The following is a 27,122-nucleotide window of genomic DNA, read 5'->3' as shown; positions in this document are numbered from 1 at the left end:
CTGTTGTGCGAGAATCGAGGTCCTTGGTCTGTGGTGGACACTCCTCCACACCTCCGCTCAAACTCACTGTCCCTCAGGCCGCCTGACTGGTGGCTGAGATGTCCTGTGCAGGCCTGCTCAGCACCCACACCTGGCTCCTCCTGCCCTTTCTGGACCTGCTGAAGCTCTGAGCTGGGGACTTACTGTTTCTGTGGCAGCTTTGGGGTGGAGAAGTGACCCGACCCACAGTCACCCCAGGACATACCTCCCGGGGAGCTTGCTGCTGCTGGGGGTCCAAGAGCCCAGGCAGAGTCGCCCTGTCTACTGGGCCGCTCTGGAGCGGCTTCTCACGCCGCCTGCCCAGAGTCACCACACGGCCCAGCTCTGCTCTGCCTGCTCTCCTGGAAGCAGATGGGCCCAGATGCCTCGTGTGGGCAGGGCCTGGCCTGGGTGCCCTGTGAAATAAGGTGACATTCTGAGATACAAAATTTCACCCGTACACAGGGTGAAGATCAAGGTCCCCAGACAAGGGACCTCCACTGAGGAGAGAAGCTGGAGGCCAGCACCGTGTGGCAGGGAGCTTCCCCGACCAGCTGCACCATCCGAGGGCCTCAGGCTTCTCCATGCTCTTAACCAACAGCCAAATCGTGTCGGGTACTGGGTTTGAGACTATGGCTATTTTATGTTAAAAATGGTTTTGAGCATGCCCAGCCTCTGAGTCCTGGACAGTGGACTCAGCCCCTCTCTCCGCCCCTCCCTCCCTTCCTTCATTGTATTCTTTCCTTGCTTTGTTCATATCTTTCTTTAAAATATCAAATATGGGGAAGGTTGGGGTTACTAAGATGCTCAGAAACAGTGCCCCAGGAGAGCTTTTTTTTTTTTTTTTTTTTTTTTTTATTTATTTTTTAGTTATTGACGGACACAACATCTTTGTTGGTATGTGGTGCTGAGGATCGAACCCGGGCCACACGCACTCCAGGCAAGCATGCTACCAGTTGAGCCACATCCCCAGCCCCCAGGAGAGCTTGAATCTCCAGACACACACCTGCATCTCCTTGGTGACCAGGTGGATTCCTACCAGGTCCTACCCGGGCACCCAGAACACACCATGGCTCTGGCACACACGGAGCCTTCGGTGACATGCTTCCCAATGAGCAATTGAATAACTGCAAATACCTTAAGCAATGCCAAGTCTCACAGATGAGAACCCTTAGGGAAGGGCTTCCAGGCACCCAGCTTCTAAGGACTCAACACCTGTTTCTGCTCTTGGCAGGAGGCAATACAGGGGACCCTCCTGCTGGGCATGTGGGACTGTGTGATTGCTCCTTCAGAAGATTTGTTGGCAAGCTGACCTTTCTTCAGTTGGCTCCTGCAGCTGGTTAGATGTTCAGAAGGACATGAATGAGCATAGCCTCCCCCATGGCACAGCCAGGTGCAGGGAGTGACTCACCAGGAACCAAGCTGCTCCAGGGCCGCCTCCCCAGTGCCATCTCCACCTGCAAACTTTGCTTGCAGCTGCTCTGCTCACATTCACCCTACCCTGGTCGGGGCTTTGCAACTAATGTGACTGATGCGCAATCAGGAGAAAGGGACACCAGCTGTACCAACTGGCATGGGGGACGGCTCCCTGGGTATGAAAGAAAATCAGGGCATGTCTGAAAGCAACAAGATATCACCTGTTGAAGGGAGCCATGTTTTTCCTCCAAAAGATGAAAGTTCAAGGCTGAGTGTTCATGTGGGAAGGGCAGGCGGGCAGGCAGAGGCCTCCAAGGATGTTCATGCAGTCAGCACCCAGCGCTGCCCAAGCATCCACTGCTCTTGGGGCTGTGGCACCAGAGCTGCCAGCCTGGCAGGCACTGTGCCCGGGGGCAGCGAGGCAGGAGGCTGTGGACGGCCTAAAGCCAATGTAGCTCCCTTCCTGGGGAGAGCAGTCCCACATGCTGCAGTGCCCACTCACATGGACAGGGCCCATGCAATGACAGGGCAGTCCAGGCAGGGGGAGCAGTGCCCCTGCTGAGACGCAGCTCTGACCTGGAGGGGCCTGCAGAGCTCTCCGTGGGCCTCTCCTAAGTGATGTGGACGACTTAGTCTTATCCGCAGTGGCTGGGCTGCTGGCAGTGAAATGTGACAGCAGCCAGCCAGCATGCCTGCCTCTGGGAAGCAGATGAAGGAGTAAATGACATCATTTACGCAATATTCCTTCAAGAATCTTAGTATGGATTAGGGCCGGGCTCTGTGTCTGGGCACCAGAACAGGATAAGAAAAGGTACCACTGCCTCCCTCGCAAGGTCGCAGAGTGCTGGGGACATTGGTGAGAGACGGTTACAAATCTGCAGCCCAAGGAGGCCATGGGAGATTCTGTGTGACAGCAGAGTGAGGGATGGTCGTCTGGTGGAGTTCCAGGCTGTGGGAAGAAACGACTCTCAGTGAAAAACTTGCCAAAACAGGAAAATGTGCAGAGCTAGAAAACCACTCCTCCAGATATGATGTGGAATTTTCATCTTTATGTTCCTGAACTTGGGGATGTGCAGAGCCTGGGACCCAACAAAAACTGTAGAGAGGTGTGGGAGGAAGGGGTCATGGCACCCAGAAACCCTAGGAAGCAAAAGTGGCAATGAGAAGCCACTTGTCACATCCTGCACCTTCTCCTTTCCACTACAGCAGATCTAAGGTGGGAAAGGCCAAAGAATGGCATTATTTCAGGGTAAGAAGAAAAACTAACATTTAGTTTCTCTTGTGCCAGGTACTAGTAGGTGTTTTTATAAATGTTAAGAAATTCTGGTGTGAATCTTACGAAGATTTACAGAGAAAATCCATGGAGCACTGAGTTCAGGTATCAGGACTCAAGATTTCTCACCCCCCGCGTTTCTTACCTTTCTTTGCATATATTTCTCTCCATTTGGGGGTCAACAGAGCCTCTCTGGTGGCCGACTCCCTGGTTACAAGCCCACCTCCCTCCAAGTTCAAGCACAGTGGTGAATTAGCTCAGCACAGCCAGACTTCTCAATGCACATCTGCTGAGGCCAGACAGTAGTATTTCGTTGAGATCTTACGACACTAACCTATTTTAGACTTCATCTGCTATATAGTAAACTCATTGCGGAGGATCTGAGACTCAGGAAATGGGCAGATTGTCTACTTCAACGTGAAGGAGAAAAGGCAAGTTTAAATTTTAAATGGTCCCTCTTTCCTGTATCATTGCTACTAAGATACAGGCAACCAATAATCCACGAGTGGGGACGCTGCAGGCCATGGAACGACTTGATCAGACTCAGTGGAGTCTTCCAAGTCCTTAGGTGTGACACTGGTGCCTTTGAATGCTGGCTAAGTACAGCCGCCCGTCAGCCAACCGTGAGCCCAGTGACCCCGCTTTTGCTCATACAACATGAGGAGCAAAGCAGAGTCCCTTGGGACCATGTGCCTCACTTTCCATAATTTAATTATTTGCTCAAAGACCAGAAAAGTTTCAGGAAACTTTTAACTTCTAAAACACAGGTTCAGAAGTGCTCAAAGTGGGCCTTCTCTGTTGGAGTCGCCGTACTTAGGACTAGATTCCTCTCGGGCAAAAAGGTGGAGTCTACAGAGGTAGAGAGGGAAATGTGTGCAGCATCACCTGGACCAGCTGTCTTGCATGTGTAGAGCAGAGCTGGGTGTGGCTCAAGGGTCCTGCTGGCTTAGCAACCACAAAGCCTGGGCTCCATCCCCAGGGGGTTGTGCAAATGTTCTGGGAGGCTACACAGTTGCTTTTCTGGAAAGATTTACAGCTGCAAAGATCCCACCTGTCCTAATCCAAGAGCAAGCACCAGGAGCAAGGAGCCCGGAGTTAGGGCAAGTCCCCTTGTGTCAGGCCATCCACTTCTAATCCCCAGATGAGAAGGGGCACCAGTGGAGAGGGGACTGCGGTGGGTTCAGAAACATACCCACAGGTTATGCTGGGATTCCATAAAGTCTAAAGATCGATAAAAGAGCCTTCCATTTCAAATTCTGACACCTAGACAAGATATGAATCCCTCTTTTTAAAAAAAAAGAACCCATAAATACAATAGTTGGTTTTGAACCTTTAATAAAAGTAAAAAATGAATGCAAAAGGAACACAATGTTGAAAACAGTATGAATGTGAATCTCACTAGATGTTCAAATATGGCATAGTGCAAGTTGTGTTCATACTATTTTACATTTTTACAAATTCAAATCACTTTGGTTCAATATATCTGCTATAAACTATTGGCAAAAAATTCTTCAGATTCACATTTTTTGGCTACATCATTTCTAAGAGATTTATTTCCAGTTGAAGAGAAAAAATACTTATTGTTTATACATGATCAAGTATATTTTAAAGATTCACTTACTGCTTTCATCTAGTAACTCTGGTTTGCATAAAATGCTGACAACTTCATTGAAAAATGTTTTCATAACTAATCATTTGTTTTCAATTTCATAAAATGTATAAGGGATCATTCCAAAGTTCAGAATGGTCCATTTGCTTTTAAACAAAATTCCTCTAAAACAAATTAGCTTCAGAAACCTAGAATTTACTCCAAGACATTTTCCTCAAAACAAAATAAACAGAAGGAGCCCATGAGGATCAGCACATGAATGAAACCAAGTGTGCCTGTCCTGGGCCATGAGCCCACGCCCCTCCTGCTGTGGCTTCTCTTCTAAAGGGGTCTTGCAGCCACTCACTACCACAGAACTCAAACAAACCAAACACTTAGGTTGCAAAATACAAAAAAGGTAAATTGGTAAGTAAAAATTACTAAACCCACAAAACCGGAGTATGTCAGAGGACGAGGGCTCAGTGAAGGGTCTAGTGAAGAGACTTCACGCTGGGAAGCGCTGCTGAGCTCGGCCGCGGTGCGCACTGAAATGCATGGAGAACCCTTCTCTCGAAAATCCCACGTTAAAAAAAAATAAATATTTAAGAGGATACAAGGCTCAGATTGGTTTTCATATACATTGCACTTGAAGTTTGAGACCCAATACTTGCAAATCAGGTCTGATATGGTCTATGCCATTACACGAATACACTGTGCTCCCAGCCGTCACCCAGCATTCAGAACACCACGCGTGCAGTGCGGTGACGTGCTCTTCTACAAGGCAATCACAGATTGCAAGTTCCATAGGGCTGCAGAAAAACAGTCCTCGCTACTCTGGAGTAACAAAGACGCAAACAATTTTGGCTAAGATTGAAATACGTGGCAGACAGGTATTCACTCTTAGAGGATTCTGGTTTTTGGATAAAACGGTGAGCTGCGGTGAAACCTCCCACGTCACAGTGGAATCTTACTGCCATTGCTCTCGGGAAGATTGTCTACACAGGATTCTGCCGGCAGAATGAAAAGCGCAGTCCGCTCTCTGGTGACAGGCAGAGGTGTGTGACCGCATGGTGGGTCACTGCAGCACTGAACGTGAGCCAGGCCAGGTGCCACCAGTGCCAGCCACTCGGGCAGCCACCTCCCTACGCTTGCTGCCTTTTTTTTTTTTTTTTTACACAACCCTATTTTTAAAATCTTTTGGAAAATATTCCTATTACACCATACTTCATCTGTCAAGCACCATCAACCTGTTTCCTTTGGGCATGGACACAAAACTGACAGTTGGTAATCAAGTTGAAGTTCAAGGCTTTGAAATATGGCAACTTGTTCTTTAAAACATGAATGACATCTAATACTTGGGACAATGCCCCTGCCTGGACTCCCGCCCACAGTCTGCCATGGATGCTCCAGAGCAGACAGGTGTGGGTGTGGTGGGTCAAGGTAAGACCTCAAGATAAGTAGTTACTGTCTCCACTTTGCTATGCTAGACTAGGTGAACATTTCTTCCAGGAGTCATTTGTCCTCAGCCCAATCTAAATAAAGTATTTAGGAAAAAAATCTTCATCACCACCCACTAAAACAGTTTTCTTTCCAAATCTTGCTTATTTTTCAGAATCAGTGGGTTTGAAGGCTCAATCACTATGTGGCTTTTCAGGAACACCCTATGTGGAAAAAGAAAGAAAAAAGGAAAATTGAGTGCTGTGTGTAAATAACCTGTGAGTAAATATCCTACTTAGGCCCTAAAAGGTGAAAGGTAAAAATTCCTTTGACCTGCCAGCCACAGCCACCTGTGCCCACCTGCTACCTGCACTCAGTCTGGCTCCACCTTGCAGGTGGGTGAGCTGCCAGAGCCCTCCCAGGGGGCTGTCGGAGTGTGAGACACCAAGAGGAGCAGGGCCGCACAGTGTACTCAGCACCGCGGAAGCGTGGCGATGCTCTTGGCAACAGGTGCTCCCAAAGTGGGGCTAAGGACTGTGCCTTTCAGGTCAGCCTGCTCACTTGAGGCTGCCAGCGGCCTGTCAGTACAGACATCTGGGACAGGTCAGGTTTTGGAACACCAAATGACATCTCCCCATCCTTTCTCACGTGACCCTCACCAGACCCCTGGATCATCATCATTGCAGGCAAAATGTAAAACCTCAGTACAGCACCACGTCTGGTTGATGAGCAGACCCAGAGAGACCTAAAAATTCTCCTGAGGCCAGACAGCTGCTCCGAGGGCAGAGGCGGCTCAGCACACTGCCTCTCTCTGCATCCAGTGCCCTCCACTCTGCTCCCTCCCCCTCCACCCAGGCACCATGCTTCGAAAGCAAGGTACCAGACATTAGGATTCTCAGCCAGAAAACTCTGAGGCTGCCTCATAGAAGAGATAAGTCAGAAACAGAGTCTTGGAAACGCCCCCTTGGTGGCTTTGGCATGGCAATGATGTGTAAGCTCTAGGGAGCTCCTAACTTTTATCCAATGGTGACTTGAAGAAGATACTGTGAACGGGGACATGAGGGAGGTTCTGAACAAACTTCAACTGAGAGAAAAGAAAGGACAAGTTCTTGCCAGTAACCTAGAAATGACACTGCTGTCACATTTTACCACCTGCCAATGCACTGACTGATGAACAACAGGGAACAATTCAGAATCCATGGTCTAAAGGAGACCAAAGTTAGGTCTGGCCTAGTGTAAGAACACAGGTGACTATGGAGAACACAGCAGGTGGCCAGACAGATCATGACTTGACCTTCATCAGCACTGCCTAATGTAATGTATTTTAAATGGCAACATAGTGTCTAGGCTACCAAGAGATTTTTAAAACTTATTTGGAGGATGAGTGACAGTCATGAGCTATAGGTTAAAAGGGCATTTGGTATCCTATGAGAAGTGTGGCTCAAATCCACCCACATGGGTGAAAAGCTCCCCATTTATAATGGGCTAATAAAAATTTCTACTTTAAAGTATTGAGTAACACGGGCTCATTAGCTAACAAGGAAAGTGCACAGCCCGGCATCTCACACAGCAGCAAGTACTCCGTAAATGTGAGCCTCAAGGGCAACCACACAGCTCTCATCCTGAGTGGCAGGAGCTGGGTCAACAGGAACCAGGGACAGGAAAGGCAATCTGGATGGGGGTAGGTGGCCAACAGGCAGCAGTTTGAAGCCTCATTCTTGAGAAAAAACCAAAGTACAAACAGCAAGCACAGATGCTGAGTGCTGAACACTCTCACTTTCTTTTAAACACATGGGCTGGGCTGGGGATGTGGCTCAAGCGGTAGCGCGCTCGCCTGGCATGCGTGCGGCCCGGGTTCGATCCTCAGCACCACATACCAACAACGATGTTGTGTCCGCCGAGAAATGGAAAATAAATATTAAAAAAAAAATTCTCTCTCTCTCTCTCTCTAAAAAAAATAAAAAATAAAAAAATAAACACATGGGCTGAGGACGAACGCTTGAGCTATATTTTTGGACCCAAAGGAAAATGGCTTTTAGGAAAAATAACAAAAAATTCCACATAGAAGAAACTTCTAGCCCGTTGGAGAGCACAGGGCTTCAGAGCTGCTGGGCAAGGCGTCCTTGCAGGTAGCAAATGCTCTTAAAGGAGGGGACCCCAGTAAGAACAGGAAGGCGTTTTAAGAGACCAAGAAACACACAGCAGGCTCGCTGCAAGGGTCACTCAGTAGGACCATCTTCAAAACTTTGCATTTGTGCGACTTTTTAAAAATGTTTCCTCAATTTCTAGATGTTTAGGACATGTATATACTATGAAACTTCTACTCTACCCGAGTGCTTAGTTCCTAGAACTGACTCAAAGCCTTCACCATCAGATACAGCACCAGGGCAGCTTCCTGAAGCAGCAGCAACTCGTGACTACTGTTCAGCTGCTGGTCAGCTTAGCTGTCTTATTCCAAAAGTCTTCCCAGGGATTCTCTGTCCAAGACTACTAAAATAAGAATCTCCAAACACCAGCGGTTACAAGTGGCCCAGCTGCTCTCAGAACTAAGAAGTGGTGTCAGGGGCAGGTGCTGAAGGTGAAGGAAGGGGCTGGCTATGTGCATCCACTGAGGCAGAGTCCTGACTCTCCATGAGGGGTGGTGAGAAACAGCTTTCTCCATGGAGTGCTTTCTGTTTTGGCAGCTAAGTGGAGAACAACCAGACCAGAAGAGAGACGTTTTAGATTCAGAAGCCAGTAGAACACTCCAAATTCTACTGTTTTTAAACCGATTTCTATTTTTGTTAAATAACAAAGTAGCCTTCAAGTTCAGCTCCTCACGAATGGCCATCAGCTCATATAAATAAACGTACCATTCCAAAAACAGCATAAAGCACCAAGATAAGTTTTGAGAAAGCCAGAGTTTATCTCTGAGAACAATGGTTCTAGTTGCTTTTTTAGTTCACTTTACTTAAGCCCTTGAGTCAAAGTCATCTTGAAACAACATTTAAATGTCCCCATTTGCTTTAATTGAAGTGTTCAAATGCCAGTTTTTACCTCCTGAAGGTGACCACTAATCGTCCTTTCTAACTCTCAGGAAATGCTCTGAGCGGCACTTCCTCCTCTTCCGGGAGAGCAGGTGGACAGCCCGCCCAGAGGGCAATCACTCGATGAGCATCCTGCTCCAAGTGACGCCATCCCAGGCAGGCCCAAGTCCACAGGTCCCCTGGAAGGGCAGTGCCGCCTATCCAGGCTGTCCCCTGGTCTGCACACTGGCCCAGCCTGAGCTGCAGTCAGTCCACAGCTGAGGGGAGGCATCCGTGCAAGGAGAAGGGCTGCACTAGGACTCAATGGTTTCTTTCTAGCACAGACATTATGAGTCGAAAAATACAGAAACCTTATAATTTGGTAAAGAAGTACCCAAGTATCATTCCCACTTTCATAACCTTTTCTCAATAATTGTTGTTAATGATTCTGAACTAGACACACATCAGCACAAACTACAATGTACCACATACAGCAACTCTACCAGCAAGACTTGGCAGTGTCCAGTGTGGGAGACTTACCATGGCCAGCTGCCGTCCTATGTTTCCCACTGTGACACCTCCTGAGAAAAATATACACGGGAGCCAGGAGCGGATGTAGAGGAAATCTGGGGATGTGTACCTGGAAGGAAAAACGCCCAGTCAGTCTCACCCGCTGGCTTCCAGGCCAAAGATCTTCTGTGATAGAGGATATTAGACGCCAAAAATGCTGCCAACTGCCAACACAGGAATGACGCGTCTCACTGCCCCGACTCAGTTTTCCTTACGGGAAGTACGGACAGTGTGCTTTTAGTATGTGAGTTGAGAGTAAGCAGCGTTTTGAGAATTTCAAACCTAAATCTGTAATTTAGCACAAAAGCCAAATAAAACAAGAAAATACCTAAATATAATGGGTCCTTCTGTCCACACAAGTAGCCTGAAGACATATACTTACTGGTAGACTCCATTGTACACGAGAAGCTGGGTGATCAGAGTCGCTAGGAAGGCTATAGTGATCCCAAGTCCCAGGCCACTTCTGGAACGGTCAAATGTCCACCAGAGGCCCAGGGACAGAGCTGCCAAGGTCAGAGACAGCTGGACATTATTGGCAAAATCCAACTTCTGGTGATAGCAAAGTTAAGGAAAAGTTTAATGACTTTTCCACAAGATCAAAAACCATAGGAGCTACGTGCAAGTCTTTATTATCCAATAAATCTTCCCCATCCATGACAACCACACGGCCAGCAGACCCTAGATCTTCACGGGACCACCAGGCAAAGCCTAGCTTTAAGGAGGAGCTTTCTTGGGCAGGGAATGTGGCTCAAGGTAGAGGGCATGGCTAGCGTGTTCAAGGCCCTGGGTTTCATCCCAGCACTGCCCCCCTACATACACACACACACACACACACACACACTCTCTCTCTCTCTCTCTCTGAACTTTCTGAAAGCCATGCATGAAATTCTGGTGGTATTTTGGCCGCCAGCCAACACTTTGCTATGAAGCCATCTACAGTTCCCCTTCTCTCCCTCTCAGCAGTCTGAAGTGAACAGGCCAGGCCTTCATGTCCACAGCAGACACGTAGTCAATATGGCACCCAGCTCAACAGGCTCCAGTCTGCTACAGCTGTGCTTGTCAACTGATTTACCAGGACTCTCTTATATACCATTAAATAGGGGGAAAACAGACTTCAGAATCTGCAACACTAAAAATCATTCCCTCCAACTTGCCCTAAAGAAACCCTAAATCCTAAGGGCTCCCCGGTAAACTCTGGACTGCCTTCCTGAGAAATGCACGGCGCATGGCACACAGCACACCTGTGGGTGCCAGAGGCCAGGGGCCTTCCACAATTTTCCTTGGCCTTCTGTGGGCAGAGGGGCAAATTTAGACACCTCCTAGTGAGATGTGGTGCCAACAGCCACACCCTGGGGCAGTCCTCTTTGCCAGGAGAGCCATCACATCTGCTGGAAGGACAAGGGAGACACATCAAGTGAACTGATAAAACGAACTCCCAGGAGCTAAATGATAACTGCTGAGAAAGAGAGGGCCTCTTGCTTCTTCTTGCAGGGCGGGTGGACTACTAAGGACTGAACTCAAAGGCGCTTAGCCACTAAGACACATCTCCAGCCCTTTTTATTTTGAGACAGGTCTCACTAAGTTGCTGAGGCTCGCTTTGAACCTACAATTCTCCTGCCTCAGCCTCCCAAGCCACTGGTATTACAGGTGTGGCCTCTGCATCTGGCAATCCACCCTGCTTCTGGTATTATGTCAACTGTTTCCTGAAATGATCTATAAAGGACGCTACAACTTGCACCTTAAAAGTCCCGCTAGGTGAAAACTATGTAATATACCTTAAAATAAAATACTTGGATGAGATAATGAATACTAAGTACTCAATAAAAGTCCTGATATGCTTTGACATAGCCCCAGACCATGCTCTAGACATAGCACATGGGTGAAAGGATACGGCGCTGGCATGGTTGATGCCAACGAAGACGGCAATGCAGCGCATGACGCTCGCCCACTCCCTCTTGAACTTGTGGGGCTCCCCAAGGTGACTGTCAATACACGGGTAGAGCAAGCCGACAACCGCTGTGGAAAGGAAGAACACACCAGCTGAAAACTGCAGCTTCCCCGTGGTCGACAGGAACACTCAGACCAGGCCTGTTTCTAGGAAGTTCATCAGCTTTAACATAATATTTACTTCACAGTACTTTCCATCCAGATCACCATTTTGAAAAGTTAAAAAGAAAAATCACTGCTTTTTAAACACGTCCCAAAAAACCTAGAAATGAATCAAAAGCAGAGGATTAAATCATCCATATTAATAATAATATTTGATCTTGCAGTATCTAATATTCAGTTTGCCTCAAGCACAAAACTGAAATGGCCACATACCACCTCCGTTTTACAATGGAGAGGTGAGCATCCGTGAACACTTGTGGCCCCAAGTCACATCACAGTTTGACACTCCTGCTGCCACCCAGCGCTGGAGCTGGGTCCCATGCCCATGGAGGGACAGTGGACTCAAGTTTTAAGGGGCTCTTGCAGTTACTCTAGGAGACTGAGGCTACTGGCAGGTAAGGCCATCACACTCTGGTTTCTTTGGCTGCCAGGGGCCTAAGTCCCAAGCTGTGGAAAATACAGGCCCATAAAGAGGAAACTCAGCTGCTAGTCCCAGTTGGCCTTGGATGGACGTGGCTCCTGGTGTTTGTTTTCTCATGTGTGAAATGCTGATAATGATGTAACTGGAGGGCAGAGCAGGAAGAGATCCCTGAGCCTGGGGTCTTAGCTTCTGGACAATGGGAAGGTCTCTTCCCAGAAGAGAAGCAGCACGCACAAAACAAAGGAGGGGGATGAACAAACTCCCTACAGTCCACCCGGGACATGGGTCTGCCAGGGTGGCACTGTGGGACTGTGGGACAGAGTTCACGAGTAAACCACATCCAAGCATGGGAACTCAGGAGACAGGTTGTCATTTCCCTTGTCATGAAAATCTCAGGCTTTTAGGTTCTTCCACAGTGAAGAGATGTAGGTTCAACTAAACATTCAGATAAGAGCATGAGAAACCATTTCAGATACTCCTGGAACTCATGAAGAGTCAATTACAAATTCAAATTTCATTTTGAAGATCAAGCTTTTGGTTCAAAGAAACTACTAGTCAAATGTATATGGAACATGGAATTCTTCAAAAAGGACTTTCAATCAGTATAGCCATCCCTTAAAGGTTTAGAGAACAGCAGGATCACACCGTTCTGAAACACAGATGAAAACTTGGCAGTGTCCTGCCTCGCTGAAACAGCTCCACAACAAGACTTTTGCCCCTGTACTGAGCCTTCAGAGCAGAGGGCTTAATAGCTGTGGCAGCCAGTACACTGGACATTATACTTAACTGTGACTCAGCTTCCCCGTCTGTAAAATGGAGCCATAGCTTATAAAGCCTAAGGAAGCTGTCAATAAAAGTCAGCTACAAAGCACCCTCGATGCTGTTCCCGCTGTTCTGAGTTACTCAGAGCGAGTTTGTTTTCCCCACCGCCTCAGGACAGGGCTGGCTCTGCTCACTTTCATAATTCAACAGCTTGCAGAGTGAGGCTGCAGAAAGCATCTGCAAGTGTCTTCAATAAACAGATGCTCCATGACTAGAGGAATGTTAAATGACTGGCTGGGCCACAATCATTCACCATTTTACAAACTTGCTAAATGATAACTAAGAAATTTTTCTAAAAAACAAAACAAAACAAAAATGGCAGTTCACACTAACTGGCCCATATTGGGTTCCAAAATGTCTCTGTGACAGGTCAGGTGTGCCCAAATCTAAACTCTCAAGGAGGGCCTCTCTTGTGCCCTTGGTGAGAGGGGGAGTTATGGGTGACGCCTTGGCTCCAGGCCAGGCCCAGGGCCATCTGCAGAAGGAAGTGCTGGGAAGCTGCTCCCTTGGCAACCGCCTCCTGAGCACGTGAGGGTTTGTTTTCAGTTGTCCAGCAGGGTAGCATGTCTGCTGGGACAGCCAATAGCCTGGCAACACTGCCTCACCAGTTCTCCAGGCGGCCAATCCTGCGGCGGTAGCTTTGGGTGACAGCTGCTCCTGGTTAGCCTGGACACTACAGGGCTGGGACTCCTCTATCCGGGCCAGCTGTTTGCTCAAACAGCCAATTATCTCCTGACCTCATCTCCATCACTGGTTCCTCAAACTTCAGAGCTGTTATCTTGGCCAGCATCGGGGACTCCCTACTCTGTCCAGTCCCTTTCCTTTCCCTAAATACAACACGGGATACCCAGTTTTTATCTGTGGGTGGTTCCATTTTCAAATACACGTTTCTTATGGCCCAAAGCGACTCTGACCGAAGGGACATCTCCACTTCTGCTCCACAAGAACAAGAAGGGCACTCACCCGCCGCCGTCCCGCAACACGGGGGCACCCACCAGGCGGAGGAGAAGATGGTGGCGATGACTTCGTCGGGGAAGAGCGTGACATTCCTCTGGATCTGCAGCAGGTTGAGCACCAGGGCCAGCACGACCCCGACCGAGAAGAGCACGAGGCTCCTTTGCACCAGGTCATGGTGCCAGCTGTTGGCGCGGCCGCTCGCCCCGGCCCGCGGGCCCCTAGGCGAGGGGTCTGCGCCCGCGGCCTGGGCCACGGGGGCGCTCATGTCTCCGAGCTCGGCCACCGGCTTCGCGGCGCGGGCTCTCTGGGGGCTCGGGCGCCTCGCGGCGCCGGCACAGGGGCAGCTCCAGAAGTGGTCGTGCAGCCTGGGCATCGGTGCCCGCCGCGCGGAGGGCTCCTGCAGGAAGGACGCGCAGAAGTCACCGCGGCGCTCGCGTCGGGGAGACAAAGGCTGGCTGCGGCCCCCCGCCCGCCCCGCGCCCGGCCCCACCCCGCCGGCGTCCCGCCCCGGCCCCGGTGCCCCCGGCCCCGCGCTCGCGTACCTGCGAGGGGCACCCGCCACGACCCGCGAGCGGCAAGAGGAGGCGGGGCAGCGGGAGAGGAGGCGGCGCGCCCGGGACGGCCCAAGTGCGGCCGCGGCGCCGGGCGGGCGCGCGGCTTATAAGGCGGGCCACGGCCCCACACCACGTGACCCAGCCCGGCCTACCCGCCGCCCTCCCGCACCGCCCAGGGGCGTGGCCCCGCCTGGCCCCGCCCCGCCCGCGTGCCCGTCCGCACTGGGTCTGGTGAGGCGGCCGCAGCCAATGAGAGGCGGGCGGCCCATATGACGTGCGCACACGCCACCGCGACCCGCGTCCGGCACTCGCGCTCGGGCAGGAGCGCGGTCCCGCGGGAGGGAGCGCGGGCTCCGCCGCCCCGGCCCCGGCTCCCGCGCGACGGTTGTGCACGCACATATTCGCGTAGACCTGAGCGCTGTGCGTATTGACAGCAAAATCGGAACAGCTGCCCGGCTGCCAGGGGATAGGACCTCCGCGGCTGGTGCCGAGAGCGAGAGCGCCCCGTGGACACCTCCAGGAGCCGGCTCCGTCTCAGCCCCCGCCAGCAGCTGCCGGTCCCTGGGCGCGAGCTGGGAGACGCCGCGGCGAACCGAGCCGCTGATGGGGCGGTGCGCGGACGTGGCAGCCTGGCCCTAAAGCCGGGCACGCGTCCCGTCCCCAAACCCGCGGGCCGGGATGCCGGTCTTCAGCAGGCGGCCTCCTGTAGCCGGGTTATCCAGGTCTGCGAGGCCCAGTGAGCCGCACAGGCTCCTCACCTCCCAGGGTGCCAAGTCGCACTTGGATCTCTTGCTCGTCCCATTCTGCCTGGCCGCAGGCCCTCCCAGTAACAGTCCAGATGTTTCTTTCCATTGTAACATCACTTATGTTCAGGTGCACAGCTTAGGACACTGCGTTTCCGTGTTGCTTGTGCCCAGTGCGAAAAGAGGCCGTCCAGTCCTTCAGCTAGCCTACCCACATCCGTGTTGAAACCACCCTGTCTCCCCACTCTCCTGCCCCTCCTCTCATCTGCACCTGGACCATAGGAGCCCAGGACCTGAACTCTGGGACCTCCTGGGGCCCTAGACCTGTGGCTGCTCCAATGCACAGACCAAAATGCTCTTCAGCATTGTGGAGGGATACCTGGGGGCAGTTTCTGTGGGTTCCTTCAAGGGCTGTTGGGGCTCCTAATCTTAGGCTGAGTGTGTCAGTGTGCCCTCATAAATGAAGGCCATGGAGGTTAGTGACAGTGGAAGAGTTTGAAGGGACTTATGGAGACCCAGCCTCACCATCAGAAACTATATTTAAACACAGGTTTGAAATGGACTTATCTCTAAGTGAGGCTATTCTAGTGATTTAATTTCTCTACTAAATGCAAACTCTGCTTAGAAGAGAAGAGGCCATTCTGCCCAGCTATCGGTCGCTCCAGGTTAAACACTCAGAGAATGTGTTCCTGGGTATTCTGATGTGCTGCTACTGCAGGGGAGTTCACTTTGTTGATGGACTAACCACCTTGCCATCCCTTCTCCCCAAATCCCTGGAGAGCAGCCTGGTAAGCCCCATGGGTACAGAGCGATCATGGAGTCAAGGGAGACCTCTGGCTTTGGTACATTTCCCCGGGTGCTTAACTCGGGGGACTGAAGGGCTGGCCAGAATGGCCCCTTGCCTTCCACGCAGAGCATGCATTGAGCAATTTACTTGCCTTTAGTCAGTATTCCTGCCATTTCCCCCCTTATAATATTAATGAATATGTAATTAGGTAGGTGACTAATATATTATTTTTAATATAAAAGCATCACATTCATTTTTAAACATTTAGAAAATAGGGAGAGAATTTTTAAAAAGAATCATTGATAATGCTACCACCTGTTAACATTTGGAGGTAGGAATGTATCCCCAGATATTCTTCCTATGTATAAATGTGTGTTTTTTAAAAATAGGATCATATCATACTTTATATGTGATGACACTAGTTCTTAAGTGGCCACAAACATCTCAGAGTCAATCAATATAGAGTATGGCATCATTTTTGACACTTTATTGAAATCCAATTTATATACAGCACTATTCACCCAGTTAAAGTGGACAATCCAGTGATTTTTATTTTATTTATAGAAGTGTGCAACCATCACCATAGTCACTGTCACTCCTGCACCTCTATCCCAGCCCCAGGCAACCACTCACCTACTTTCTGTCTCTATAGGTTTCCTGTTCTGGACTTTCACATGAATGGGGTCATATTATATGTGGTTTTTTGTGATTGGCTTTAGCCCAATGATTTCAGGACACACCCTGTTGCAGCACGTGCTAGCACTTTATTCCTTCTTAGGGGTGAATAATGTTCCATCGTATGGATATACCGCATTTTACTTACCTGGTGGATATCTGTGTTGTTTGCTTTCTGGCTGTTATGAATAATGCCGCTATAAGCACACCTGCACAGGCTGTGTGCATTGTCATTCCTCTTGGATGGAATGACTGGGATCACTTGGAAGTGGGTCACTTGGAAGCCATGTGTAATCACATGAGGAGCTGCTCGATTCTTTCCAGGCAGCAGCATCGTTTTACATCCCCACCAGCAGCACATGAGGCCTCTGATTTCTCCAACACTTCTTATTTGACTTTCTGATTCTAGCCACCCAGGCAGGTGTGAAATGATCCCGTCATCATTTTTCACAGCAGTGTAGTATTCCTCATCCTGGGTGTGTGAGCTTACTTGCTGAGTCTGTGTGAGGGGAAGTGGAGTGTGGCAGCAGAAAGGGTGAGTGCTAGGTGGTGCCCCGGAGCTGCTGAAGCTCTGCAAAGACAGCACAGTCACAATGAGGCAGGGAAACAGGCAGACAGGAAAGTGGTGAGGTCCATAAGGAGGACCCTGTCAGGACCACTGTTTGAGCCATGCTCCACCATTTGATGTGCTCCAACTCGTCAAGCAACATCTATCTCCCAAAAGGGGAAAAAGACTCCATTCTTACAAAAAAAAAAAAAAAGACAACCATGCAATTCAGCGTGAGCACACCCACATGACAATTAAAATCTCAAGGACAGGTTAAAAGGAGGCCAGTCAACTTCCACCCTGGGCCTTTAAAAGAAGGGATGTCAGGCAACCCGGTGGCACTCCTGCCCTCCATGCACTCCACTGGTAGCTTTCTTATATGTCTGAACCTTGACCTCCTCTTTAAGAAATTTCTGCTTGCTTATCGCCGTGTTCCTTCTTCATCTCTGTGGAACATGGACCCGATCCTGATTTCTACTAGTAACACAGTCACACTGCCACCTGCCATGCAGGTGGCAGCACCCAGCATGCCTTGCGGGGATAGTCCTTTGGGGCAAAACCATGCCCCCATTAGCTCTTGTCTCCTAGCTCTCACTGGTACCAGCGACTGGTCCACATTTACCATGGTGGTTGACTGCTTCACTCTCCCTGATCCTGGCACTCAGCAGCTGCTGGACGCTGGATTGCACATCCTCAGACTCTGGAGAATCAAGAGGAGCCCAGAGCTGCTTCTGAGGGGCCAGGCTGTCCAACCCCTGTCTATCCCTGGAAAGGAGAATAGAGGAGTCAAGATTCGCATTGTACAGCCCTTTGAGTGGACGGTTGTTGGCAGATTGATCAGAGACTGGAGCAGAGGTGGCTGAGGCAGAGAATGTAGGACCAGGAATCAGCCATCCTCGGGGGTGAGAAGAGGACAGGAGGAAACAGAGACGCTGGGTTGGAAGGTCCAGAGAGACAGGAAGGCGAAGTGCCGGCCAGGGCATGTGAGACAAAGGCTGCGGCATGTGGTCAGTGGGGGCCTTGGTGAGAGTCCCTGAGGAGAAGCCAGGCTGCCACAGACAGGAGTCAAGGGGAGCCACTGGTACGTGTAGGCAGCCCTGGAGGGCTGGGCTGAGGAGAAGGTGGAGGGACAGAACGGATGTGGAGGGAGTTTTGTTCAGTTTTGCTTCAAAAATGGGAGAGACGGGAACAAATTTAAATGGCCTGGAAGATTCTATAGGAAGAGAGAGACAACGAGGAGGGAGCAAGTGTGAAAGTGGACAGAGTGGAGCCGGGCACTGTGCAGCCCAGGAAGGGTCTGGGATCCTGAGTAGGGCTGGCTGTAGCACCAGGCGGGCTCCGGGTCTGTTGAGGAGAAGGAAGGGGAGTGGAGGCCAGGGCCATGAGGTGGCCGCTGTGTTTGAAGGAGAGCTCTGGATTGGAGGGAGGGGGCGGCGGAGAGAAGCAGGGCCTGAGGGAGGTGCCTGGCTGTGGCGTCCCCGCCTGGCCTGCAAGGTGGCATGGCTATTCTATATTGCTGTCCCAGACGATGGAAAAGGCAGGTGGGGGGCATCCAGAATTGGGGTTTCCTGGTGAAGTACAGGAGGGACAATAGGGCAAGGGGACACAGGGTAATGGCCCGTGGTTGATGGAGGGAGAAGAGGGAAAAGAAAGAGGGTCTCACAGGCAGGGAGGACTGATGTGGACTTGCACCCTGTGGACACTGAATATTGGCTCCAAGAGGTCAGGGAGCTTTGTTTTGTTCGCCCGGTCAAGGACAAAATGACGACAATTGAGTTTAGCAATCTTAATTGGCCTTATTTGCTGTTCTAGAATTGGGCAATGCGTCATTCCATGGGAATAGGGCTCCTCGGAGCAGAGATGGGTTTTGTAGACAGAAGGGCTGAAGATTTTACAAAGAACAGAAAGTGTTTCAAGTCGTTCTGTAACAGATTCACATGATGCTTTGACTATGTCCCTTGTGACTCTGAAACTTACAATCTTCTTCCCAATCTTCTTTTCCCTAAACTTCTCCCTGCTCCTCTTTCCCCTGATCTTCTCCTTCCTGATCTCTCCTCCCTAATCCCATTTTCTCTGAATCACCTCTATAAAAGCTCCCTGTTCCTGCAGATGAGCAGAATCACAGCCTTTGGGACAGGACGCCCCTGTGTTTCTCCTTTGGTAGCTAAGCAATAAATCGTCTTTTTTCTTTTTCTCTAAACCATGTCCTTGTTATTGGATTGGCATCGGGAACAAGGACCAAGCTTTCGGCAACAGTTTCGAAGTTACTTTCCCTGTAAGGTGGGATGGAGAGAAGATGGTAAGGAAATAACTGGGTAATGTCAGATTACTTCTGGATACTTTTGTAAGGATGAGAGGAAGTAAGGATTGAAGCAGAGGGAACTTATTGAAACTGCCCAGTCTGGCAGAACTGGCTGTTGCCTCTCCCGATTTCCTGGAAAGTCAGATGACAACCTAGTTTTGGGTTGCTGATGTGGGACTTTGACACGGGTGAGCCTGTTTTGATCTTCAGCCTGGCTGCCGGGCCTGGTGCAGGCGCCTGGTGCAGAACAGCAGCTTGCTGTCATCCCCGGGAGCAAGTGGGCTCAAGCACCTCCAGGTGTGCTCCTGGATGGCAGCCTCAGAAAACAGATGGCCAGGCAGGGGTGGAAGGACAGGGGTGGCAGGACGAGCACTGCAGATGGTGGCAAAGTCCACAGTGGCCTGAGGATTGGGTGGCTGGAGTGCTGTGCAGTGAGTCACCCAGGAGGTCAGGGAACCAAGAGCCCAGGTTTAGATGAGTCATGCTTGTGTTGGACGGCGGGGCTGAGGCTGGTAGCAGATTTAGGAAATGGAGGTGGGCTGCTGTCAGGTGCCCAGGTCCCAGGGGATGGTGACGGTGGCATGGGCAGAGGGTGTGCTGGGTGGGGTAGTGTCCCCCCCAGACACATGTCCTTTCTGAAACCTTAGGGTGTGGCCTTATTTGGAAATCGGGCCTTGGCAGATGGAATGAGCTAACATGAGGTCATGCTGGAATAGAATGAGTGTCCTTATAAGAAGAGGAGAAGGGAGGAGGAGGCCACATGAAGTCAGCAGCAGGGCTAGAGAGAGGCTACTAGCCATGGAACACCAAAGACTGCCAGGGGCTGGCAGGAGCAAGGAAAGACCTCCCCAGAGCTGCCAGACGGACTGTGGTTCTAAGGACACCTGCTCGAGACTTCTGGTCTCCATCACTGTTGGTGGAGGGGGGCCTGAAAGGGGTGGATGGAGAGACAGAGAGGAGACGTTGGAGAAGCTCACGAGCTCATAGCAGAGGAGGACACTGAGTCTCCAGGCCTGCTGCAGCCAATTAGCATGAACACCCTGGTTCAAAGCAACACAGTCATCATTTCAGAGTTGTGCAGTCAGAAGTGCAAAATGGGTTTCTTTGAACCAAGGTGTCCCAGGACTGTGCTCTTCCTGGAGGCCCTAGGGAGAAGCTCACTCCTGTTCCCATCTCCTGGAGGCTTGTCCTGGTCCAGGGCCTCTTCCTCCCATCCTTCTGCACTCCTCTCTGCCATCCCTGGCTGGCTCTCCTGCCTCCCTCTCACTTCTCAGGTGACTCATCCAGGTGCTACGCTCTGGGTATGCCCCCAAATCTATAGGCTGAAACCCCCACCCTCAAGGTGATGGTACCAGGAGGTGGGGAGTCTTCACAAATGGGATCTCTTTTGTAAGTGCCCTTACAAAAGAGACCTGAGCAGGCCCCTGCCTTTCCCTGCGAGGGCAGGCACGAGGCAGCCCTCACCAGACACAAGATCTGCCAGCACCAGATCTTGGACTTCAGTTCCAGAATTGTGAGAAGCCCGCATCTCTTGTTTCTAAGCTGCAGTTCATGGTGTTTTAATAGCCTGAATCACTCTGAAACCTTAGAGTATGGCCTTATTTGGAAACAGGGTCTTGGCAGATGGAATGAGTTAATATGAGATCATGAGCTTGACCTCCAGCTCTCCTGAGACAAGCTTGTCGCAGGAGATGGGCAAAGCCAGTCCAGGCAGAAAGCAACGAGTGCTGAGGGAGGAATCCTGAGCGTGGCAGCCGAGGGGCAGGGAGGCCAGCCGAGCAGAGCCCGCCCGAGTGCCTCTCCTCAGCTCCCGGTCTGGGGGCTGTGTCCTCATGTCCTTCCTGCTTGTGAGTCCTGGTTTATTCAACTTTTCACTGCTGGGACCAAACACCTGACAAGGATGATTTTAGAGGAGGAAAAGTTATTTGGGGCTCATGGGTTCAGAGGCCTTAGTCCATAGATAGTCTGCTCCATTCCTTGAGGCTCAGGGTGAGGCAGGACGTCAGGGCGGAAGTGTGTGGTGGAGGAAGCAGCTCAGGACCGACAATCAGGACGCAGAGTGAGAGCTCTCTCACCTGGACAAAACACAAACCCCACAGGCATGTCCCCAAGGACCCACCACCTCCAGTCCCACCCTACCTGCCGAGTCACCACCCAGTTAATCCCTATCAGGACTGATTCACTGATTGGGTTCAGGCTCTTATGACCCAATCATCCCACCTCTAAACCTTCTTGTGTTGTCCCACACATGAGATTCTGGGGGACACCTCATATAAACCATAACAATCCTGCTGGTGGAAGTTCAGCCAGCACCCCTAAATGTGTTCATAGACATATTTATAATTAATCATACATGCGTGGCTGGGCTCATATCTTTTATACCCCATATGAGGGATAAAAATTAGAAATTTAGTTGGGGAATGCCGTGAATCTTGGTTGGCTACAGCCAGAGGCTACTTTTCTTGGCCTTCTTTGCAGTCGGGTGTGGTCAGGTGCCTGAATCTGGACCACGGGAAGTGAGCAGGTGGAGGTGTGTGACTTCCTGGGCCCTCTAGGGAGAAAGCTGTGCTCCTGGACTCTGACCCCTGCAATGGGGATGTGGGCATGGTGGAGACCCAGCTTCCACCAGGGGGGCTAGATCACACCGTGCCCAGGACAATGGAATGACTGGCCCCAGCGTCCCCAGGTCATGAAGCCCGTCCTCACTGACAGGCTCCGGAGGCACCGTGGAGCTTCTAGCTGAGGCCCTTCAGGTATCTTGTTCCTGCAGGCTGGGTTGTGCCCTAATAAACATCACATGCTCAAGGTCATGTTTGAGTTCAACCTTTCCAGAGCGCTTTGCCATGGGATAAACAGCGGCTTTGACTTCCTGTGGTCTCTTCACCCAGCCTTGCAGAGAGCTTTCTGTCAACTCTCTATATTGCAAGAATCACAGTGGCTCTGTGGACATTTAAACTGGGGTGACGTGCAGGCCCACTCATGGCTGCGGTCTCTCTGTGCCTCTGTGTAGTGCTCATGTGGCTCTTTCCCTCCCACTCGCTGCCTGTGGGCAGTAGCCTGGGACTGGCTGAGGGAGGGACTGGGGGCTCCTGCTCACTAAGTACCAGCACTTTCCAGCTTCTCTCCCTGGGGGCCCTGCTACCAGCAGCAGAAGCCTGGACTCCCACTGCTGCCCGGGGGACCAGCAGCCAGGCCAGGCTCTAGGCAGGGGACAATGATTCCCAGAACTGTGCGGGACTGCAGAAGGCTTGTGACTTCCTCTTCTGTGTTTTTAAAACTCCTTCATCAGTTTCCCTGTAGCTGTTGGCAGCAGAATCTTAAATCAGTAAAGGGCAGTCATGGTGTGTCCTGCTCGGGACCAACAAGAGGAGGGAAAGTGACTGACCATGTCCTGGCTGGCAGCCAGGCTGGGAGTGGGGGAGGAAGGGCAGGGGACAGGACCCTAAGGGACAGAGCAGGTGATGGTAGCCATAGAGGGTGTGGATAAATGTTTCCTGGGATGTGAGACAGGCCCAGGTGCAGAACACAGGGCTAAGGTTCCCACGGAGACCAGAGGAGTGGAGGTTTCCCGCCAGAGGCTGCGTGGACAGCGTTGTCACCAAGCTCACAGTCAACCTGTGGGGAGAAGCAGGGCTGGGCGCGGAGAGGGTGGAAGGGTATGTGATGAGCTTGCTGTTGGGTGGGAATGTGGGAGGGCTGTGAGCACCAGGTGGGCAATGGTGGGACGGGGCTGGACGCAGCTTTCAAGCCACAGCAGACTTCAAAATTTACATGTATAAAAAATGCAGGAAGCAAAGGAGTTGTGCAAAAGGCCAGTGGGCACAGGAGAAGATGCTCACTATCATTAGTGGTAGGAAAATGCAAACCAGACCATGATTAGGATGGATACTGTCTGTCTGTTTTTTTAAATATATACATTTTTAGTTGTCAATGGACATTTATATACTATATGCGGTGCTGAGAATCAAACCCAGTGCCTCACATATTCGAGGCAAGCGCTCTACCACTGAGCCACCGCCCCAGCCCCAGGATGGATTTTATAACAAACAGGACAGGACACGCAGCTATGAGCACAACAAGGCAGAGCTTGTGCACTGCTGGTGGGAATGTGCTGTGCTGCGGTGCTTCTTCAGAAGTGTCAAGCACACCACTGCCAAACAACCCACTTCTGCAGGCACACCCAAAGGAATGGAAGCAGTGTCTTACAGAGGCGTTTGTACACCCCTGTTCATAGGGGAGTCGTGCCAGCCACCAAAGAGTGGATGCAACCCAAGTGCCATCAGTAGCTGAATGCAAAAGCAAAATGTGAGGTTTACAAGTAATCGAATATTTATTCAGTCTTGAAAAGGGAGAAAATTCTGACATATGCTGCCACATGGTGGGCACGTGACGGCATTCCCACACTCCGTGAACCAGGCAGGCAGAAAGGAACAAATTCCACTTGAGGTCCCCAGAGCCGTCAGCTTCACAGACAAAAGGTAGAGTGTGGTTGCCAGGGCCACACCCAGGGAGGGTGAGGGTTAGCAGGGACCGTTTCCTTTTCAGAGCTTGAGAAAGTTCTGGGTTTGGATAAGGGTGACCACCACATGATAATGAGAGTGTACCTGTGTCACGGAACTGCACACTTAACAGTGATACAAGCAGTCATCTTTATGCAGTGCGAATCTTACCACCATCATGAGAAGTGGAAAGGTGGAAGGAGCAGGAATGCCTGGGGCCCGGCTCCTCCGTGGCGTTGGCTGGCACCAGGCCTGCCTTCGCAGCACCTGGGGTGGGCTTTTGCAGGCAGTGGAGAGACAGACAAGAGCAGGAGGGGCCCTGCACCTCGCGGGCCAGTCTGCACCCCGACACTCGGTGAGGCCTCACCCCAGGAAGGGGGGCCTCCACTAAGTCTTCTTTCTTTGGTGGGTTTCATTTCTGGGCACCACTGCTCTCTCCTCCTGTGCACTTCTTCCTCTTCGCACATGAGAACCTGCTGCAAGGGGAGCTGCGTCCGGTGATCCCTCTGGTCTTGTTCTCTTGTGTCCGTCCATCCGTGACTGGCCCCTGGCTTAGTTCTCCGTGGGTGAACCCCAGGGGTCCTCATTATCTCTGCTGGTCATTCTGTTTGCCTTCCCCTGGGAGCCCTCCCCTTTGTGACCTGGGCTGCAGGTGGACTGCAGCTGTCCCCAGCTGATGCCAGCTCCCTGACTGCAAGTGGGGAGGCCGGGAGAGGCCTGGCGGGAGAGGAGAGCCTGGTGGCCTGGCTGCTCCCTGCTTGCTCAGCGGTCTCTGTCACTACTTTCCAGGTGACCAAGCTCTCCTGCCTGGTTCCTCCACCCGGGGGTGGGGACGGCTTCTCTTAGTTGCTTCTCTGTGGCTTCGTCACTGTCCCACTTTGGTTCCCTTAGCCTGACCTTGTCTTCCGGGGCATCTGTTATTAAACCTTTGTTTAAACCTTCTGGGGGAATCCTGCTCCTGCCCAGGCCTGGAAGACTCACCACCTTTTCATATCATGTGCCCAGCAAGAGGCTTCCAGAAAGAGCTAACCCCTTGGCAAGCCTGGCTGGGCCCCGTTGGGTTCCCGAGGACCGGAGGCTTGGGAAGCCAGCTGACAGCTGACAACACTGTGATCTGCTGACTTTATGGTAGCAGCGTGCAGTGCTGGCCCTCACTCCAAGATCTCTAGAGGGAGGCCACTGTACCAGGACAGTGGCTGAAGGGGCCCTGCTGGCTGGCTGGGAGTCTCAATGCAGAAAGATAAAATTGCCACTTGTTTGTCATGGCATCTGATAATAGGCACAGCAGGGTCACAGAGAGCAGGGTTAATAGACATCAAGTGTCACAGGGCATGTTCCCTGGAAGGTGTTGGGAGGACCCTCCTGCCCCATCACCCCCTGCAACTGGCTGTCCTCATGCTCCTCGGCCTGTGGATGTGCCACCCCCGCTCCACCCCATCCTCACCTCCTCCTTCTGCGTCTGCATGTGGTGTTCTTTCTCTCTTTCTCCTCTTCTTGGAAAAGCATGGTCACATTGGATTAAGGTCCACCCTTCTCCAGTATAACCTCATCTCAACACTTGACACCTGCAGTGACCTATTTCCACATAAGGTCACATTGCAGGTCCCAGGGGTCAACATATCTTTCTGGGGACACAATTTAGATCACCAGTTCTCTTTCCATGCACAGAGTTGAAGACCTCAGAAGGGCCAACAGTAACCCCAAGAGAAGCGAGGGCCACGCACCCAGTTCCAAGCACCCAGTTCCAAGCACCCAGCCCCAGCTGTTGCTGCAAACCCTGTTTTTAGGCTTTTGGGGAAAGACACTGGGGCTCCTTCACAGCAAGAGCACTGGCTGCACTCTAAAGGGAGTTGGGTGGCTGGGTATATGTGCACTCATTTAGAGCATCTATTTATTAATAGTCTTGAAAATACCCTGAGAATTTCATTGGATAAATGTAAACTTAAAAAGCAAGTGTTCTAAAAATAAGAAATGCCCTGGCATGTGTGATTGTCTTAAAAAAAAACTTGTTTGCTTTTAGTTACACAAGTGATTCATGCTAATGAGGAAAGTCAGAAAATAGAAGTAAAACAAGAAAATAAAAATCACCCATGACCCCAAAACCTGGAAGTGACCACGGTTAGCATTTTGGTGTATACCCACTAGGTCCTTTTACATGTGTAAATTTGCACATGGGTTTTAATAAGGAACATTGTCCTCTGTGTGTTATTCTGTGTCCTATTTCTCAGCCCACCTCCTCCCCCAGCAATTCTGGCAAGCAGCCTTCTGGGACAGCAATGGCACGTCTACCACATTCTTGCTGGCTGCGTGGGGTACATGTGTCAGATTTCTTAACCTATCTTACCATTGGACACTACAGACCATCTGGTATTTTCAGTACCATAAACAAAGCTGCAACAGATATCTTAACAGTTAAATATTTTGTGTACAACTTTTATTCTTTTTCTTTAGGATAAGTTCTGGCACTGACCTAAAATAATACAATCTCACACTCAGTAACTGTGGGGAAATGCTTTCCAACGCATCATCCTGGTTTCTGAGTGTGGAATAGAATCCTTATTTGTCTTATCTCTGTGTGGGCTCTTCTGCATCCCACGTGGAGACATGGGAAAGTTACTGATCATCTGGTCCTTATTTCAGTCTTTGTCAGTTGCTGATGGGAAAAATGACTTTTGTTCTACTTTTCATTCACAATGTTTTCCTGTTTCCCTGTCTGTATATTTTAAAATCAGAACTGGGGGTGTAGCTGAGTGGTGGAATGCTTGCTCAGTATGCATGAGGCCCTGATGTCCATCCCCTGAAACACACACACACACACACACACACACACACACCATTACTTAAATTGTGCCTTAACAAGAAATGCTTAAACCATGTATATTTCTCATATTCAATAGCAGTTATAAAATAAAATAGTGCTATTAATTAATAGAACCACTATACTTTATTGATTCTAGATTTAGTTTGTTTTCGTTACATATTAAATTTTGCTGAGTAGCAACTTAATCTAAGGGAATTTTTCACTTGGTAATCATGATTAAATGTTGCACTAATTTCCTGCTCAGATTTGGGAGTGTTGGTGTAAACATTCTATGTATTAGGAGTTCTAAAAAGGGGCTAGAATCGCCCCTGCCCCGGGCATGGGGTCATTGCTCTTCTCTGACCCCAGGGTCACACCCTAAAAAGAGCCCCATTAGGATATGGGGTGTCTGCAGTGTGGCTTCACCAGGTAGCAGACGGCCTGCACATTTAGGCAGAGGAGACGGCGGTGAAGGCCCTGCAGGCCTGGGCTTGGTGCCAGCTCACCTGGCTGCACTGAGCAGTAGGGGGGCATTGCAGCTTTCGCCCCAAGAATGCTGCTGCTCACCTACCTGCAGCTTCTGCTTCTGGGTAAGAACA

The 27,122-nt window shown here is 50.7% G+C and overlaps 1 protein-coding gene across 1 annotated transcript in view; it reads right to left on the bottom strand.

Annotated features, from left to right (window-relative positions):
* Positions 1-4,025: 4,025 nt before the first annotated feature.
* INSIG1 (insulin induced gene 1) overlaps positions 4,026-27,122 on the bottom strand; it is a 222,088-nt gene continuing 198,991 nt past the window's right edge. The window contains exons 2-7 of the mRNA XM_081284197.1: positions 14,159-14,204; positions 13,623-14,013; positions 11,199-11,323; positions 9,690-9,856; positions 9,278-9,377; positions 4,026-5,956 (exon numbers count right to left, since the gene is read on the bottom strand). Coding sequence (XP_081140323.1) covers positions 5,927-5,956; positions 9,278-9,377; positions 9,690-9,856; positions 11,199-11,323; positions 13,623-13,989 — 789 coding nt within the window. The 5' untranslated portion in view covers positions 13,990-14,013; positions 14,159-14,204 and the 3' untranslated portion in view covers positions 4,026-5,926. The remainder of the gene's footprint in view (positions 5,957-9,277; positions 9,378-9,689; positions 9,857-11,198; positions 11,324-13,622; positions 14,014-14,158; positions 14,205-27,122) is intronic.

The sequence above is a fragment of the Spermophilus citellus genome (genome assembly GCF_964194105.1).
Source record: "Spermophilus citellus genome assembly, chromosome: 3".
NCBI lineage: Eukaryota > Metazoa > Chordata > Mammalia > Rodentia > Sciuridae > Spermophilus > Spermophilus citellus.
Note: the sequence above shows the minus strand (reverse complement) of the source record. Positions and strands in the feature narration are given on the sequence as shown.